The 20,007-nt window shown below is 41.1% G+C and overlaps 1 protein-coding gene across 7 annotated transcripts in view; it reads left to right on the top strand.

Annotated features, from left to right (window-relative positions):
* TEAD4 (TEA domain transcription factor 4) overlaps positions 1 to 20,007 on the top strand; it is a 57,722-nt gene that overhangs the window by 2,256 nt on the left and 35,459 nt on the right. For 6 of the 7 annotated variants that reach the window (XM_071762588.1, XM_071762583.1, XM_071762575.1 and 3 more), the window contains 2 exons: positions 6,595 to 6,649; positions 12,810 to 13,064. The exons of the other annotated variant lie outside the window; for it this stretch is intronic. In XM_071762588.1, coding sequence (XP_071618689.1) covers positions 13,058 to 13,064 — 7 coding nt within the window. In that variant the 5' untranslated portion in view covers positions 6,595 to 6,649; positions 12,810 to 13,057. The remainder of the gene's footprint in view (positions 1 to 6,594; positions 6,650 to 12,809; positions 13,065 to 20,007) is intronic. 7 annotated transcript variants of the gene reach the window in all.

Raw genomic sequence — 20,007 nt, forward strand, 5'->3', positions numbered from 1 at the left:
ATGAGTGTGTACAAGAATGGGTTGTTAGGAATTTCTTTACTGTCTTTGTTCATGCTACATCTTGTAGATTAAAAAATTAATTTCACACATGGCGTTGAAGTATTTTAGGTTATTATTGTGATGTTTAAATATTAGCATTTTACTGAACATCTGTGGGAAAACAGTATGAAAATAGTACAGCCAAACTCTGTGAGCTTGTAGTTTGAAATAAAATCACAGTTGCTGTCAGTTTCCTAACTCAGGTATTTGTTACAGATACAGCAAGTAGAGTTTTGAGGAGTTTGATGAGAAGTACAGTTTTCAATAGATGCTGTTTTGCATCTCTGTTTGGAGTGACATTATACTCGTGGACAGATTTCCTTCCTTAGTATATAATGTGTCTTGTTGTATCTTTCAGCACTTGGTTCCTGCACAACATAACTCAAGGTGTGGGTTCATTAAGACTTTAGGGTGGCACTGCTGCAGACAGAACTTCTCAGCACAGCCTCTAACTGTCCATTTCTGAACTTGTCACACCTTTTCCCTTTGTTGCTGGCATGGGTAATGGCACTGCTTTTACTGGCTCAGGTCAAGGGGCTGATACAAATGAAAAGTAACACTTTATTCTAGCAAGTTAGTTTTCTGCCACACTTTTCTCCAGTCTGCTTAATCAAATGCTCGTGAAAATAGTGTGTCAGGAGAATGGGGTGCAATGGCTAGGATAAGGGTAAGGATGGGGATATTTTCTGAGCAACATTGTTCCCAACTTAAGTAGTTCCTTGGACCATCTCTACAGTCACTCCTGACATAATGAAATTATTTTCAGTCTTATCTGGCCACAAGTGTGTCTTAAGAAAGCAAAAATTCAGAGTTACTTTAAAAAATATCTATTATACTTTCCCTAGAGCTCAGAGTTGTCCTTTGTTCATCTGTTGGCAATGTTTGGGGGTTTTTTTCCCCATCAGTTATATGCAGTGGATCTTCCAGTAATTTTCTTAGGCAACTTTTCCATCACCCAATGTGCTGTAATATCAGAAAAGTTTTCTTACTCTACTGCAACAGTTTTTGGCTTGATATGTTCATGTGAAATTATTGCTTATTACCTCTCTCTGCATTTGCATCTTCTAAGTTCTTACAAGGTAGTAATAAGACCAAACTTACTATTTTTCATTGACAATGATTCAAGGCCTAATGATTGGGGTTTTTTGTACTTTTTCTTTTTTTCTTTTTTCAATTTATCTGTGTTCCTTTTGCATAGTGAGATCTGATATTCCTCTGATATTCCACATGTTCAAGGTGTTTCATCTCTTTGTTGCCTGAAATGATAATCTGAGCATAGGCAGACAGAAGTTACATTGGTCATTTTGTAGAAGCATTTGCACTGCAGACATCTTGCTCATTTGTTCAGCATTCTCAGCCTTGCATGTCTTTAGCTCCTGATTCTGGCAGGGCTTTCTCCTTGCTTTATCTTTGCTTTTTTCATCGTTGTTTCTTCAGTTTCTTTCCATTACTTTTTTCCCCACGTAGTCTTCTTTGTCCTTACTTTTCTGGGGGGTTTTCGAGCTGTTTGGAGCTCTTTGAGCTCTTTCTCTATTCACTGGTGTTTGTAAACTTAATTTTGTATCACTTGTGCGTTCCATTAACATTCCCTTTATTCAGTCTTAGATCTCTAATTAAGATGTGAAAGAAACCTGGATTGGCAAAGACCCATGCAGGAAACCAGTAGGTGCCCCTTTTACCTGTTGATTCCCTAGGTATATGTTGTTCCACTTAGTTTTGAAGCCATTAGTGAATTATCTAATGTAAGCTGTACTCTCCAAAGGCAATTTGAAGTAATTTTTCAGCTATGATTTCCTTAGAGAGGAGCAAATACTATTCTAAATCTAAACCTATTACATCATGCACTGTATTATTTTCATTACCTAACTTCATGGCAATTCTATCCTCCTTTGAAGAGCAGTCAAATTTATCAAGATTTACTGTAGTGTATGCTCCTCTCTCTCTCCAACTTCGGCATTCTGCTCACCACCATGCTAAATAAATGCCCACCGTGCTCCTTTGTAGAGCTTTGTGAAAAACAGGAATTTGCACGCCTGGAGCTTGTTACAAGATCTGAGATTAGATGCTTAGAAAGAGTTCTTTGGGGTTCGGAGGTGGTGGTTTGGGTTCTTGCTGGTGGTTTTGTTGTTGTTGTTGTTTTGGTTTTTCTGTTTTGTTTAGTTTGGGGGGTTTTTTGTGGTTTTTTTTTTTTTTTGTTGTTGTTGCTGGTCCTGCCCCTTGGGTCTTTTTTTCTGGAGATGATGCAGTCACTCCCCTTTGTTTTTAACACCATATGAATTAGACTTTTTCCTGCTAGGGAGGGGCAAGTTTTCCAGTTCCCGGTGCCACTGGCTGAGTCACTGGCTCTGTTTTTCTGTTCTGTTGTAGGCTTATAATTACCTTATTCTTACCTTCCTTAAGATATCATTGCCAGAGGGGATGTATTTTCCTTCACTGTACTTCTGAGATCTGTGCCAGTGCCTTTGAGACCCTGAAAATACAAGCCTTTGAAGCATCTCTTTGCTGTTGCCAAAGAGAAAATAAATTTGCATAGTCCTCAAAATGCCTCCCTTTAAACAGTATGGCAAAGTTAAATGACAGATGTCCAGGCAAAGTCTAATCTTTTGTAGCCAGGACTGCTTGAACTGAAGGAGGAAAACTCACAGGAGCACTGAGTGTGTGTGTACTGAAATGGAAAGGGAAGGATATACTGATGACTTAAGCACCTTACCTAATCATACTTCTCCATAGCAAATCCTTGAAATAAAGCTCACTGATACCAGACTGGTAGGATTTGGAGAGGTTCTCTTGGTTTCAAAATCTTGTTGGCTTAAGGAAAAAAAGAGAGAGGTGTAGAGGAGAGGTTAAGATATTAAGATTTTCTCGAAGTACATTTACTGCCATTTATCTTTCTAAGTATAAATAAATAAAATCCATTTTTTCCCTACCCCTATTTGTTTCTGAAGGATCTACACAAACAGAAGAAAATAACTGTGCAGGGCAAACAATGTGAATTGCTGCTTCTAACCACCCAGTAATACACTAACTGAAACATAGAGAAGCAGCATCCTTTTCCAGTGTTTTTGGTTGCAGGTTTTTTTTGTAAGAACATGTGCTAAAAACTGGAGTCAAGTCTGTGTGCCTTTAAGAGTCCAGTTTTTCTTGGCTAGATGCCCTTGTGCTCCTGTAGATTAATCTAGCAGAAGGTATATAACCTGTTGACCTTCCTGGTGAGAAGGGTCTGGAAGGGCAAAGAGATAAATCAGAAGGTTCATGCTTTCCTGTAATATCTAGGGGCAAGTTTAACCTGTGTTTTCCAGGTTTTGGCTTCTTTTTTTTTTTTTTTTTTTTTTTTTTTCCCCTTAATTTGAGATTTGGGTTTATACTTGCATGTTCTCATGACTTTGACTTGCTTTCCATGAAATCTCCATATGTTCAGCAGTTTGTAAATGACAGTGTGTTTAAGTCACAATAGAGAGGGAAGATTCTAAGCTCCAAATTACAGTGGTCCAAGTTGACCCTTGCGTCAAACTGGTAGGAGAACTGGAATCCAGCTAAAATGGCTAGTGGCTGTTTGCTAAAAAATGTCACTCTGTTTTGCAGGAAAAAAAAAAAAATCTGGTGGATATTCCTCAGTGTCAGCCTTCAAAAAGTGCTCATCTTATCTGTAAGCAGTGGATGTTAACATGCTGCATGTTCCAGGTGGAGCGTGTACTCCAAAACTAGAGATCAGGTTCCTGAATACCTTAAGAGAGTGTGGCTTGGTTGGTAGCTATGAGTAGGGTTCATTCATATGATGCAGATGTTTGATGAGGTTTCTTTACTTTACTTAGGTACGGGTTTATCAAAAGTGTCAAGCACCTTTAAGTTCCCATCTAACTACTACTAAGAGCAAGGCACATGCTTCATTGGCTCGCTGAGTTGAGGTCCCATTTTATACACCTGTTCTTCTTCTTTGTGCTTTGCTTTTGTCTTGAGGCTTTAGTTAAAGGGCTTAGCCCTGGCCAGAGAGGTTGTGCCCACAACACAGATCATCTGCAAGCACTGTAGATGCAGAAATCTGGCTGTGTTTGTGTGTTGTGTGGTTAGTGCTTCTCACTATTATAGGTCTCTTAGCCCAGGTTAAACTGTATTTTTTTTTTTTTTGTTTTTTTTTTTGAGACTGGCTGTAGACTCAGAGCTAAATGCTTTACTGCTTTGGATGAGATTTTCAGACATCTGTCTCCTGTGTGAGTAGTTAATGTAAAATTCTGCTGTCATGTGAAGCAAAGTCTATCAGAGTTGTGAGGTTTTTTTGGAAATGTAGCTTGAGTCCTATACAAGAGGTTGAGAGATGTCATGAACATGAGGCAGGATTAGGAAATAAGAATTTGGTTTGGGTATCATAAAAAGGGCTTGATGAGACTCTCAATTACATGTTACTACTCAAAAGACACACGTTTTCCGGACAGTGATAAACATGAGCCTATTTGAAGTTACATACACCACTTGAAATTGCAAGTAACTTAAAGTTTGCCTTTTTTTGTCTTGAAATTCTTGTATGTATTTTGTCCCAAGTCTGATCTTGTCATTAGATTGTTCGCTCAGGTCTTTGTGTTGCACTTTCTTTCCATAGGTAAAATGGGGGCTTTGAGTCTCATGGTGAAGTTTTCAGGAAAACTTTCAATGGGTTTAGAAGCAAGGCTATTTTATGTTGCTATCAAAGGTTTCCTATACTTTAATAATTAAGAGAATAATACTATTTGGGAAAATGCTAAGCATGATTTATTTCTATCCTTAGCTTGGTTTGGTGAGACCCAAGTAATTTTAATTGGTCTACACTTGAAGGAACAGTTGTGATTTAAACATGTTAGCTAACAGTTCTGGTGATTCTGTGATAGCAAAGGGACGTGATTATTGGACTCCCTCATGTTTTGTTGCATTCTAACCAGCTCTGTGCTTGTCAGGAGAATGACTCCTGGTGACTGCCAGCCTGAGAGTGGCTGACCATTTTCACCCTCCTGCAACCTTCATCTCTTTGGGAAGCTGTGAGGCACATGCCACATGTAGAATGGGAGCTCCGGGAACAGTTCCCACATGGGTGATAACAGTGACTTCCCAGGAATTGCTGTTGTTCCTTTGAGGGCTGGGGCCAGCTCAGTGTGTGGCTCAATCCCAGGGCAACCTGACAGTGTCAATCTCTGCTGCCTTTGCTGGCTCAGTTTTCTCTCCCAGCTGAGATGTAAATCATGCAGTTGTCATTTTGTAAGTTCAAGGCTGGTGGCCCTTGTGATGCAGCCCACAGGTGGGAGCTGTGCATGAGTTGCCTGTGGCTTAGGACTGATCTTCAAGTTGGCTACCCCTAAACTAGTGGGGCCAGAACCAGCTTTTGGGTTTTGTTGTTGTTGGGTTGTGTATTTGTTTTTTTCAGTCCTTCTTGGGGTAGAAAGGCTCTGTGTTCTCTATTCTTTATAACAAATGTAACTGATTGGATGGTGTGCAAGGCCACACACAGCCTTATCTCATCACATCCTGTTTGACTACATTATCCAGGACTGCACTGATAGAAGTTCTCCTCTCTCCTTGTTTTGATTTATATCATTGTGCTGCACGCTACATCCTCTCTCTGTTTCAGCCAGCAGAGCTCAGCTACTGCAATAATTTGAGTGTTGTTTTCGTTTGCTCAGGAAGTCAGGTGCCTTTTGAACAGCAGCTACTGAAGGCAATTCCAGTGTAGCAAGCAAACCAAGCTTGATTTTGTGCTAGGCAGTGTGATGAGCATTCAGATGGAGCCCAAATCTATGTTGGGCATCATCTGAGGTTAATAGAGCTTGTTCTTTGATAAGCAGTCTTACTCAGTGGTGACAGGGGAAGAGAAATCTCAAAATGCAGTCTGTAGATGTAATGATTGTATTACCTTGCCCAGTACACAAGAGGGAAATCTCAGTTCTCCTTTCTTCCTTGCCTAGCACTGCTTTGTGCTAAGAGTTTTTGCTTCACCTACAGCAAGTAACACGTCCCTTAAATGGCTCACAGGATTAGGCAGCATTATCCTGATGTCCTGTGTGGATAGGGATCTTTGCAGGGAACAGCCAGCATTGCTCAGGAACTGCAGGAGTCGCAGGGCAGAAGCTGAGATTATAGCTGGTCTCACAGCTTGGCTAAGTTGTTATGGGGTGCTGGAATGGAGGCTCCTCAAAAAGGCTCAGTGAACTGCACCCACCCATCTCCACTGTCTCTGGATCTTCTGTGCAAACTGTGTGACTCTGGCTCCAGGCTGATTTAATGACTGGATGTGGTTCCTAAGGAGCTTGAGAGCAACTGGTTCCTGGATGGTACTGCAAAAGTACTGTTACCTTCCTAGATGTAGCCCAGTGCTAGATGATCTTGCTACAGTTGCATCTTAATTTTTCTCTCTAGAGACCCTGTAAACATGATCATGATTTCTGTCCTGTTTTGCCTGCAAGTTTTAACAGACCTTAGTTATTGTTGAATAATCCACCTTTTCCCTTTCCAGTATGTTTTTTTCCTGTAGTCTTTGAGTTGCACCCCCTTGGAGCTACTCATCTGCTGATTGCACTCATTCTTCTCTTTCAGAGGAACTGAGCTATTATTGTAGTGTCCTGTAGAATTTCCCAGCCTTCTTCCCTCGGTAAGTTTGAATGCTATCTTCCATCATTCCTTGCACAATAGATTTTTTAGCATTCCAAACTGTTGCTTTCCTAAACCCAGATCTCCTTGTATGACTGCATTGCGTAAACTCATTTGTTAGTGTGCTCTGTATGAAAGTAACTGATTGGTTGTTGCTGTTTCCAGTTTTTTAAATTGTTACAAACTACTCTAAAGTTATAGTTTGAGCAGCGGGACATCTCTTCTGGCTGAACTTTCTTTTTTGCAATTCTCAGTTTGACTCCTGATCAGTCTGAATGCTGAGGTTCATATCCTCTGTAGTAGCAGTATCTGGCCCATGTTATCAAGGTCCTGAATACAGGAATGATTTATCTTCACTTGAATTGCAATTACACCAAGGAATACCTGTTAATGGGAAGCAGCCCCTGCCCCCACAGCTTGCAGCTCCAGTAAATGAGACCAAGGATGGAGGGAAGTCCCTGGTAGAAAGAAGTGACTTGAAGTGACTTGCTCCTAGTGCAGGGAGTACTGAAGCTGGAGGTGGCCCGCAATGCTGTGCTGGCAGCATTCCTGCCTCCGAGGGTGAGTGAATAAGGATGTCTCTGGTTCATGTGTGCTTGATACGGATTCCATCAGGGAAAGGGAGTGGCCAAGGAGTTGAGGGGGGAGTCTTTTGGACAGAGCAGCTCTAAGAAAACTGAACAACTGGAGACAGCTGGCTGCAGTTTTTCAGATCCTCGGGAAAGTGTGATTTTGCTTTTAGCAGCTGCCACAAACATTTAAGAGAGAGCTGTTACCAGCAGTAATGACTGAGGGATTGAGATGGGAAAGCAGATGTGTCAGACTGCAGTCTGTCAGAGATGTGCTTCCTGTCAATGAGACCTTGCTGAACGGCCCTTGGCAGCTGTATAGCCCTGTAGGATCTCTGAATCTCAATGAGATGCCATGTATGAAAGGAAGGAGAGTTAGTGTTGAAATTACCAGCATCAGAACAATTAAAACAAAGCTGCTGGAGCAGAAAGACTTCTGTGTTTTCTCCATGGTTTGGATTTCCACTGACCCAAAAGCCTGCCTCTGTGAGTGTCTCATTAAGAGATGGGCCATGGCAGAAAGAACAGGGACAAGAGTGAATGAAGAAAGGTACTTGGACATAAGAAAAAAACTAAGAAGGAAGTAGAGATACTGTGAGGGAGGAGGTGGAAGTGCACTTAGGGGTTTGTGTCTTTGATCCAGGGAGAGAATCCTTGACTGGACCCCACAAAAAAAGGTTGTTAATTATGTCAGTAAAAGAAGAGTGGGATCAGAATAAGAACAACTGTTAGGTATACAGTACAAGAAATAAGAGAGCCAAGAAGTGGAATGTAAGTTCACTGAGGGGATCTGAAGAGAACAAACACCAAGCCTGGGATCTCTGACAAAACTTCCTGTTATGAGAATGGGACAAAATGCTCTGAGTCCTCTGATCATACGACCTGTGTCTGTCTAAGGGATTCAGATGGGGCAGGAATTGTCTAAGCATGCCTGGGAAATAAAGAATCAGAATCTAATTCTCTCCATATCAGAAGAAAGCTTTGGAGTTACAAGCTCTTCCAGTGGCAAAATAGAAAACAATAATAATTTACAAGTACTAGAATATTTATTGATATTAGAACATGCAGTAATACAAATCACCATTAAAGTTACCAAGCTGTATGTGTATAGTTTTGTTGATTGAATGGGAAAACTGAAGAAAGCGGAAAGCTAGATGTTTACTGAAACAATTGTATTCTGTTAAAATAACTACTAATGAGTATTGATCAAACCTTTCTTAAAAATAAGACATTCAGCATTAGCATGTTTCTGAAAAATGCTCTGGTTTTGGCATTTCAATAGGAAATTAAGTCACCGATAGTTTTCAGCTTGCCACACTAATAGAGCCACTTGCCAGAGGGTTTAGCCCACAACTTCTCTACAGTTTGCTTTGCTTAATTTAATAGATGGCCTCTTCAGCCAACAGTGAGCTCAGTGTTCAGATCAACTGTACAGGAAATGGAAGGCCTGAAGATTTCAGCCAGAGACCCACAGGCCAGATAGGACCTGACCAGAACACCCTGAGTTGCTGATTATTGCTTCTGAGCAGAGTATTGCCTGGGATTGCACATGGACCTTACTGTTTAAGCAACATTATTTGAGAGCTTTGCAGGCCTTTGACATCTTGCTGAACTAGAGACAGAGTTATAAGGATTGTCATGGTCTTTCAGTCTATTGAGGTTTTTTGGAAGTTGTCAAACAGAAGGCAAATTTGTGTTAATGTATGGGTGATTACTGAAGTCTCAGCTAGAGATGGCCAAACATCTGTGGTGTTCTGTTTTTCTCAACCATCTTTTCTTTTGCATTTGGAGAAGAGGGTCCTAAGTGTTGACAGTAAACTGAATACAGCATGTTTTTTCCTCCAATTATTCTGGATCTTGGATCACAAAGGACCCAGAGTTTCCTTTGTCAACAAAGGTGATTGGTGTGAAGCCTTGTAAAACGTGAAATGATCAGGAAACAGCTCCTAAAGTCTGGATGCAGGGGTAGGGGAATCATAGAATTACAGAATATCAGCTTGGAAAGGACCTCATGAATCATCTGGTCCAGCCTTGCTAGTAGGCAACACCTAAACCAGATGAGGTGGTCTAGCACCCTGTCAAGCTGAATCTTTAAAGTGTTGAGTTTTGGGGAATCCACCACTTCCCTGGGCAGATTATTCCAATGTCTGACTGGTGTCATAGTGAAAAATTTTTTTCTGAAGTCCAGTTGAGATCTCCCCAGGAGTAACTTGTGGCCATTATCCCTTGCCATGTGACTGCTTGTAAAATGGGAGTCTCTGTCTTCTTGGTAGTCATGCTATAAGTACTGGAACATGGCAACATGTTCCCTAAGCCTTCTTTTCTCAAAGCTGAACAAACACAGTTCTCTCAGCCTTTCCTCATGTTGCAGGCTTCCTAGGCCTTTATTCATCTCTGTGGGTCTCTCTGGACCTTCTTCAGCCTGAAAAAAACCCTGAACATAGTATCCCAGGCTTGGCCTGACAAGTGCTGAGGAGAGGGGGATGGTGACTTCTTTATCTTTGCTGGTGATGCCCTTGTTGATGCAGCCCAACATCCTGTTGGCTTCTTTGCCACTGCAGTGCAGCGTTGGCACTGTTGAGCTTGTTGTCAACCAGGACCCCTAGGTCCCTTTCCACAGAGCTACTATAGTCAGGTTCATTCCACTCTGTGCTGCACTCCTAGGTTATGTTTTCTCAGTAATGCTTCAGGTGTTTTTGCTTAGTTTCCAACCTAAGAGTATGCCATGCTGAAATCATCTGCTATGTATTCATCTCTGTCTGCATGGACATTAAGGAGACAAAAACAACTGGGTTCAGAGTAGGTGCTTTTTATGGTTATGATGGCTTTACATTCCCTAGGAGATGACTGTCTACTTGTATGCATTGCTGGGGGCTTTGGCTCTATAGCACAGGGTGTATCTTCCAGTGACCACATTGCCCTGGTAGTCATACAGATGAGCAATAAGGGTATGTTTGCTCTTGGTGTGGAGCCTGCTGGCTGTTGCTTGCAGCTCCAAACGCAGGTGATACTGTGAATGAATACACTTGCTGTCACACCTTGGGTTTCTTTCTGAAACTCTCCATTTCTCAGTCTGTCAGCCTCTGCTAAAACTAGGCTCTGCCTTGTGTTTATGGAGACTTTAAAGGGCATTAAATGAGGAGGCTCTTGACAGCCTCTAGGGATGAGGGATGCTTGAGGAAATATCAAGAGGAACAGCTGGAACAGGTGGCTTCTGTTCTCTGTTAGGAGTGCCCCTGCAGAAAGCTTACTCCTCTATGCTGATTCCCCAGCAGGACAATCTCTGGAATACCTGTGTCATTTGCTGCTGAGCATCTGTGAAAGAAAGGGGGTGTACTGGTGATAGATGCTTGGCGAAGGAAGTAACTGTTACCATTTGTTTCTGAGTCTCTTCAAGTCAGACTGCCTGCTTTGGTACCATTTACAGTGTGCTTGCAAGGTCTGCCTCTGTGGTTAAAGGCTACGTTTGTGTTCCCTTTTCTGTCCCCCTCACCTCCCATTTTATTCTTTCTTCCAGTGTTCTGTAGGGGTCTGAAAATGTATAGGGTGAGTCAAGAGGACTGAAATAATCTGATGTTGAGGATGCAATGGATGGATGAACAGTGACAGGCCATTCTGCTGTCCCCCAAAATAATGGGATCTTTCACCTGGTGTGCACGCCTGTAACCGAGTCAAGTTATTAGTTGTTTAAATCCTTCTTGTGCTCAGGGAGCAGTGCTGGGTGGTAATGCACAAATCTACCACACCTAACACTGAAAGGTTACAACCATTCTATTAGCCTATGCAGTATTTACAAGCTTTTATTGGTAATCACAGTCTGATAGTTGCATATCCAGTATTGGCTAAGATTTTCTGAGTCTCTATATAAAAATGCAGTACATTTTACATTTTAATTCTACTGCGCAGACTCAAAAATGTAATGGTCTTCAAACACAGGTGGGTTCCCTAACTTCTAGAGGTGTGATTTTGACAATTAGCAGAGTATAATTAGCAAAATACACTCAAAGAATGCTATTTAGACTGACCTAAAAAATTCTGCATGGTTCCTTGGGCTAAATGTCTAACTTCGTTCAAAGTTCCGGTTTCTAACATCTAGTTCTTCCTTATCTTATTTTTTAGCTTTAAATTAATTACTCTTAAGCAGTTATGCAGTACACTATCAATTACTTATGTAATTCCTACTAAACCATTCAAAAATTTCAACATCAGTTCCAGCAGTTCATGTGTTCCAAACATCTTTATGGGGAAATAAGTCATAGTGCATTTTCTAAATGTCTGTGTGAAACATTTGCTAAAATACTGCACAGTAGTGTAAGATGTATACTATGTCCAGAAATTATTGTAGTGCACCCAGTATTATCTTATTTGTTTCCAGAGCTTGTGGTGGGTTAGGGAGATGGAAACTAGGTATCAGCTGCCGTCTGAAGTCATTAAGGAACAGCAAAACATGAGAGCCAGTCGTTCAACTCTTTTTACAACTTCTTGAAGTGAAAAAAAAAAACAAACTTTAAAATTTAACTTTATTCTCAAATGGTGTCTTGGGAACATTCTTTGTAGCTCAGGTAATGAAACTTAAATAGGTAAATTAACAGATTTGAGACTAAGACAGGGGAATTATCTGTGGCTTTAGAAGTCATTTGTTGTCTGTTGTCTGTTGTCTCTATGTTTGACTGGAACTGTCTGTATGGTCTGAAGCTACATTCTGAATGAGTGTTTTAGCAGCTCCACTCAATGAGTTCAGACTCTACTGCAGGTGTTTGTAAGTAGGTTATAATTTACTGTAGTTTTCAATAGCTAGCAGCTACCTGCTTTGCTTCAATGATAAACCAATTTCTCCTCCTGTCCAGTGGCAAATCTTCTAGCCTGAGACTGGTAAAGAATGAGGGGGCAGAGAGGCACAGAGAACTGAAGGAATTTGCCCAAGGTCATTTCAAAAGATGAGCAACATAAACAGGCTAGGATTCTTAACCTTCACCTGGTGCCTTTATCCTTTTACTCGTGGTGCCTTCTGCTCCAGACAGGATATAGTGCTGAGATTTGGGAGACATTGCATTAAACTGTCTGGCTCCAGGAATTGCTTTTTAGAAGTCCATGGGATTCTTGAGAAGCGGGAATGTCCGTGTTAAATATGATCCAGTGAAACTGTGTCTAAAAAAATTTAAGCCCCTGTGCTCAGTGATGACTAGATAATTCATCACTGCTTTATTTTGTATAGTCTTTCACATGGACTGAATCCCTACATGCCTGCTTCAGAAAGTTAAACAACAGTTACACAGGTAATGACAGCAGAGGGAGAAAGAAATTAGGAGACTAAGACACAGGCAAGAAGACAGCATCTGAGAAGAACTGGGAGTAGTAATTGAGAGTTAATGAGCTAAAGCTATGTGAGAGCAAGCTGGTTTTTCAGAATGTTTTGTAGAAAAGGTTTTCATCTCAACATTAATATAAATCGTGTTGATGTGTTACTATTTAAGGTAAATTTGAAGTAAAACCCCTCCTCACTCAAGACTTTTTTTTTTTTTCTTTAATATCTCCCCTTTTCTTGGGGAGGAGGATTTCCAACTAACAGATGAGGTGTGTTTGTCATTACAGGTTCTGAGTCTGCTTCTCTGTGTGGCACCTTGGAGTTTCTAGCTGGCACCATTACCTCCAACGAGTGGAGTTCTCCCACCTCCCCTGAGGGGAGCAACGACTCAGGGGGCAGTGAGGCCTTGGACAAACCCATTGACAATGATGCTGAGGGGGTCTGGAGTCCAGACATTGAGCAGAGCTTCCAGGAAGCCCTAGCCATCTACCCACCATGTGGACGGCGGAAGATTATCCTGTCAGACGAAGGCAAGATGTATGGTAAGGAGCAAGAAAGGGCACATCACAGCATTCTGGGCAGCCTGCCCTCTGCAGGCCACTTGCCTTGTACCAAACAATGTTCTGGATGAACTCTTCTTTTTTTGTTTTTTTTTTTTTTTTTTGTCTCAGGCATTCCCAAGTTGATGCCGTTTGTTGCTTCAAGTAGTATTTAGGGAAATTGTTGAATATTTTAACGTGATCGGAAAGAATTATAGATGTCTTTTTCAGGGCAGTATCAATAAGGTAGACCCCAGAGTTGAGCATGCTACTGAACTAATCTTTGGGTAGCTATCATATAATGGCTTCGTGTTGTGACTAGGTCTATCTCTTGTTGCTGTCCCCAACACTCTTGTTATCCTAAAGGTAAGGGTCTGCATCTGTGGTGCTAAAGAGCAGAAGTTCAGGCACTGAAGCTGAACCTACAGCTTTTTAACTGGAAAAAAAAAGCCACACCAAAAACGAGCTACTCTTTTGAGGTCTTAAGGGCAGAAAACGGAGCTCACTGGGTACTCCCTTTTATTGTATTCTTATATTGTATTCTCCCTTTTATTGCCCTCTTAAACACCTGGCGTGAATGTCTTTTATCTGTGGGTTCTTCTCAGCTAGCTAGCTGGATACCCAGCCCTGAACTCAGAGAAGAGCTGGCCTGGAGCTGCAGCAGAAGTCAACTTTTTAAGTGACAGACGTTTTTTAATTGGATTTTTGACCTATTCCATGGTTAAAATTTCTCCCTTGGTTTTGTCCACGAAAAAGCTTGTCTGAATTCTCTAGCTTGGTAGTGGAAGAAGCCACTTGATACTTCCGTGACTAAAAAGTTAAGCAAAGGCTGGGACTGTGCAATGTTTGGTTGAAAGTCCCAAGGTGTTAAAACTGTCTCAAAGCACTAGCAAGGATCTGCAGCCCTTTCCCTACCGAGTCAGGGCTTGCTTTTTTTCTTTTACATTGGAGTGGATGTGTCTTTATAGGCCCAATCGTGGGAGCACCATTCCCTGAAGCTTCATATGGGGACACTTCACAAGCCACTCTGCAGATTTCTGTCCACCCATTGACCTTTTGTTCCCTGAGCTAGGGAGTAGATTGCTCTCACTGTGGGGGCATAGGTGGGGCCTTGTTCACACAGCTGTATCTACAGTGGATGGTTCTACTGGCTACATGCATCTTTGTATCTGTACAGAGTGATGTACATTGAGTAAGGCTCAGCAAGTGTCAATGTTCTGATGTAGACATCAATTCCTGCTCTGCTGGCACCCACATTTTTTTGGGATTGTGCTATGGAACCCACCAAGGAACTGATTGAATTTCAAACTAACACAACCAGAAAAGGAAAAAAAGCAAAACTTAATTTGAATAAGTGATGTGTTTCACTTCCCAGCTGCATAGCTGCTTGTATTGGTACTCAGAGAAGGGATGGTGAGAGGGAATGAGCAGCCATGGTTCCAGTGAGGGCAGGACTGCTTCTTTCAGAAGTAATGCTTGCTTAAAATGATACCACTTCCTGGCTATTAAGTGTAGGTTAGTGACATGCTCTTTGCCTCTGTAAGTCTGCACTAGTTTTCATGGCAGGTGACAGGTGAAAATTACTTTTGAAAAATTACAGTTTTGTGTTTATTAATCATGCTGCACAGTCCCTGAAATAAATCAGTTTTATAGCTAACGTGTCAGAACAGAGAGTAAAATGGACCAGAAAAGAATTAAGAGTGAGAGGAATAGTAGAAGTGAAGCAGAATGAACTACAGAAACCAAGCAGATTTATCTAGGGCCTGACTTGGCATGGACTGGTGTTAAGTAGAAAGTCTCCAGTTAACAGCACTGGTGATCTGCAGAAGGTAAATAAATCACTGGCAGGGTGAACAGTTTAGGGTAGGTGCTGGGAGAAGAAATGAACAGGTTTTCTGCAAGCCCTCCCCCACAACTCCAAATGGGACAGTGTCCCTGCTTGCCTTCAGTGCACCTGTTCCCAGCATGGATGTCTGGTTTTATATGCTTCTGACAGAACCCAAGGAACTGATTTATGCTGTTCTTTGCTTACTAGACTCCAGGATCCATGCCAACGAAGAGGGGCCCAGCATGGGATCTATAGAAAGATATGACCAGACAGGGAGAGTAAATATAGTCCCTGATTTCATCTTCACTACTTAGGAGCCAGCTCAAAGAACAGGACAAGCTTTAAGTGGAGCTGGCCCTTCCTCTGAGGGCTGGCTGTTTAGATGTCCTGTGACCAGCTTGCACGGAGCTCATTGAAGCCAGGAGTGAGGTGTTGGAGAGAACTGTATATACTCCTTTCCCGTGACATTTCACCATTTCACTGTTCCCTACTGAGTGGCTTGTGTGGTGCTACTTTTTTGGGCATGATGTTTCAGGTCCCAAGATCCCTTTTGCATGCAAGTTATGTACTTCTCACCTGTTATGAGGCAGCCCTTTATCACTTCAGAGTTACCAGCAAACATACATAACAAGCTGAAGTACACCAAGCCAATATGAAGAAAAGGTCTATTTAAGCCTTATATACAGGCTTCATGCTCACATTCCTTAGCCTCTTCAGAGTTGGCTTGCTGCTTACAGCTCTTTAGACGACATTCTGCTGATTTCTGAGTGGACATGATTCCTACATCACCCAAAAGTCAGCCAACCTTTCCACTGTACGTCGATGTTCTGTGTCCTGATGCCTTTGCTGCCTTGTTTTCTTTCATTGTTTTTCACTCCTACACCTGTTCCATTGCTGGAGGCAGCATCCTGGCTGAATAAGCTCATTCCACAGCATTCCTCTGGGTGCAAGCCCTTACTGTATTCTCCTGCAGTCTCTGTTCTCTTCCTGCTTATGGCACGAAAAGCTGCATTGTCTGATATGTCTGATATGCTGGTTTTTCTCCTAATCTTTGCACTGACATTAGAAGCATTGAACTGAGGGCACCATTACCTTACTGATCTGATGCCTTCTGGTACCACTAAAGTCCTGCAGGATAATTTTATAAGTGTTGCCTGCTATAATACTGTGGGGAAACAGTATTACAAACTGGGATCTTAAATTTCCTGATGATGTTTTTCCACAATATCTGTAGCATTTGTACCAAATAAGCAAGCACAGAATTTGTGTTAGTATCTCCTGTCATCTTTATTACTGGTCTAGAGAAAGGAAAAAACTTACTACCTTTCTGTGATTTGCATGGAGATGTTAAATAGAGGGGTCTCCCAGCACTATTGAGGACAGAGAAATAAAAAAAGAGTAACTATCAAAGTTATGTTTATTTTCATAAAACACTGCCGGGGCCTTGAGTTATATGTGAGGAATCAAGGGCTTGGAAGAACTGATCTACTGCCTTAGCTGTCCAGTGTTCCCTTCCACTGCAGAAACATCTGGCTTGTGGCACCTTTTTGTTGGAGCTAGATTTGGCAGCTGTTTGTATATCACTGTTCTGGAGGAGGCAGTAGTTGAGCAGCTGGTTTACAAACACCTCAACCCTTTCTGTGCTGGGCAGGGTGGCACAAACATCTGGGGATAGTCAAATATCTCTCAGTACCATCTGTTTGTTTGTGAGTCGAGGCCTTGATAGGGCTGATGATATTTAAAGCTGTCTAAAGCTCAGAAACTGAGTGAAAGAAGGATAGTTAATCATGTGCCTGGAGTAGGCAGTGAGCTGCAACTGTCTTGAGCTTGCAGCATGAATTAATCTGGCGTAAAAGGTCATGCAGAAAACTCCCATGTCTCAGGTGGTCCCTCTCGTCCCTGTTCCCAAGTGACTAGGTGAATTTGCAGTACCTTGCCTTCATCTGAAAGGGATATATTATCAATTAATGCATTCACCAACCTCAAAAAGTCACTGAAAGTAAAACTGAAAAGTAAGCAAACCTGAGGAAGCACAAAACCTACACTGCCTGTCCCAGTTCATAAACACTAGTTCTCCTTGAGAGGAAGGAGGAGCATGGCACCTGTTATAAATATTAAAATCTTCAAAGTGTCAGCTTTCAAATGCTTTCTTCTTTATCTAGTTTAGAATCTCACCTGGTGATATTTCAACCAAAGCAATTGGAAAATGCTAAGAAGTGTTCAGTTGACACTTGAACCTGATGGCACAGGTAACTGCAAGACTTGGATTTCAGATGTGGCATCCCTCAGAGCTGTACTTCTGCAGTCCCTGTCCTTTCCATTATTGTGACCCAGTGAACCACAGAACAGCCCTTTATCCCACAGTTTTGCTAACAGTATTGAATCTCCCATTTTAAAAAGCAGCAGACAAATGAAACTTAGATTTGCAGACAATCTACCATGATGCAGACTTTTCCATCCTCCCCTTATCTCTTGGTGATAAGTGTAATGTTTTTGGAGTTGCTCAAAAAATGAGGTTTAGTTCCACTGAGTCAGCTTTTGACTTTTTTTTTTTTTTTTTGCTTTTGTGGGTCTATTTCTTTGTTGTTTACTGGAGAGAGCCAGATTTCTGGAGCCCTTTGCAACAGGTTAAAGCTTCTGCTGGAGTTTTTAAAGTTTTTCCTTTCATCTCCTTTGTAAGCCAAGCTTAAGGTTCTTCATGTTAAACTGTATGGCAGTTTAACTGGTGTTTTCTCCATGCAAACCTGAAAAGAAGTATTTTTCTACTAGTTCGGAGCATTTCCTGGGTATTGAGGAATTTACCACATTTGAAATGCAAACCAACCAGGAAACTGCTTTCTGTTACATGAGTTAATAATTTTGAGTGTGATCTCTTAACATGCTTAGTTCTGAACAGAGATATATTAGCAGTTTTATTGTGTATTATATATTATCAAAATTAATATGGCTACTTTTTGGGGAGGCTTTATTCTGTTCTCTCAACAAAGTGCACATACTTTTTCCTTTTGACTTTCAGAAGCTTTGTTATTCCCATTTTCATCTGTTAGGCTTAAAACCAAGTGTGTTGTATAGGATTATGTTTTTCTCACATGTCTGCAGCCATGGAGCTTTTATGTCGTGTTCAAGTAACTTCCTTATTGGCAGCACTGTATTACCCTTCTGGCTCTTCCTCTGACTTTTTAATTACTAAATTTCAAATGTTTAGTCTGTACAGAGTTGGTTTGTACAGTATATTACCAGTAAGGCACTTGTTCTGATTTTTTTTTTAATTGTAAATAACACAGCCGGTTTAATTGATTTCTAGTTTAGTAAACCAGCTTCATGCTTTGTAACTATCCACTTATCTGCCTTGTACCTCAGAGACTGTTTCATGTTCATTTGCTGGCCTTTTCCCTCCTTCAAGTCATTGTTTTACTTCGGCTGTGCTTCTGGATAACTTTACTAATTTCCAGTAGTTTCATGAAATGTTTAGTTAAAATCCCTTAGTGGTTTTGGTTTTTTTTAGATTTTTAAAAACACTGCATTCTCTTGCAATTGAATCCATGTATTTCCAGTTGCTAATCTGCTCTTAAATATACAAAATGTTAAATTATACTTAAAATTCCAGATCAAACTCAAAACCTGAGAGTGAAATTGGACATGGAAAATCAAAATTTATAATGTCCACTGGGTTTCTTTTTACTTTAAAACAAGCACATGTAAAGCTCTCTTCTGGACAGGTTTTTGCAAAAACTTTGCCAGAACGATGGAGTGAATTCTGAGAAGAGCAACAAGCATGCCAGACTTAACATTGAGCTCTGGGAGCTGAAGGGACAGATTTAGGAGGAAAGATTAAAGTAGCTAAATATACATGGCTTGGCTAAGTGATGACTGAAAGGTGGAGGGTGGGGGGGACACATAATAACAGTCTAAAAATATTTGAAGGGTGTTAACATTTAGGAGGGAGTGGGATTTTATGTGGAACATGTGAGCATGACTAGGATTAATGGGAGAGAAAGAAGGAATATAGGATGGGTATCAGCAGGAGCTTCATGACAGCATGGTGCTCAGTGCTGAAGGATCTCTTTTGTGTTAGGAGTTAAAGTAGAAATACTGTTGTTTTAAAATTGTATCAGTCAAGACTAGAAGAAATGTATCTGTAAATCTAGTTCCAAGGAATGGAATGTGTTGTTGCTTGTGTATTTGTATTTTCTATGAATGAGAGGTAGATTCTAGATTTAATACACTATGATTTTACACAGGAAATAGAGAACATTAGGGGGTAACTGAATATGGTTTTCAACTATAAATATATGCTATGGTGTTTTTTTAATTGTTAGTGTTACGATTTATGCTGTGTTTTTGTGACATTAATAAGTTTATTAGACTGATGAATACAGAGACTCTTTCTCGGGTCTGGAACAGGAAGAACAAACTTCATGATAAACAACAGGAGTGCTTTTTCAGAATTTGTCTTACACTGATTATTCAGACACTAGGTAAAGAAGGGTGATAGCATTTCTCAAGCAAGGTGCACATACACAGAGAGAGCTGGTAAGTGTCAATGTGTAGATTGCATGGAAACCTGGAAAAGGAGGAAAGCTTTCCTATTTCTACAGTGCAAGCTGGCAAAACCTATCACATGAACTCTCTTTCAAAGGGATGCCTTGTTACAGGAGAGCATGTATGAAATAGAACTTAACAAAACTTTCTTACAGCAGCCCTATACTTCTCTTAAGTGAAAACAACACAAGAGAACATAACCTTTCCAGGTTCTAGTGCCTTAAGGGGTGTCCCAAAGTGAAGGAACTCTGCTTGATCAGAAAAAGACAATATTACTGCTAAAAGAAGAGTATTCTCACTCATGTAGGATGCAGATAATGAGCACAGGAGAAGTAGGACTGTCTATTGGTTTAAGCAGTTGCTCATTAGCTAATCCATAACAAGCCCTGTATTGTCTGTGTTTGGGGAAGATCTGGGCAGTAAAAGTGGGAAGGCTGTTTGCAGCTTGTGTCCAGACAGATGGTCTTCTAAGTCTGTTGGTTGCTGGCAGAGCTGACTTAAACCTCTGGGGCCTGGGTACACCTGCTGCAGAAGGGTGCATATCCAGCAGCTGTTCCTCATTGCTGTCACCTTGAA

The sequence above is a fragment of the Heliangelus exortis genome, chromosome 1 (assembly GCF_036169615.1).
Source record: "Heliangelus exortis chromosome 1, bHelExo1.hap1, whole genome shotgun sequence".
NCBI lineage: Eukaryota > Metazoa > Chordata > Aves > Apodiformes > Trochilidae > Heliangelus > Heliangelus exortis.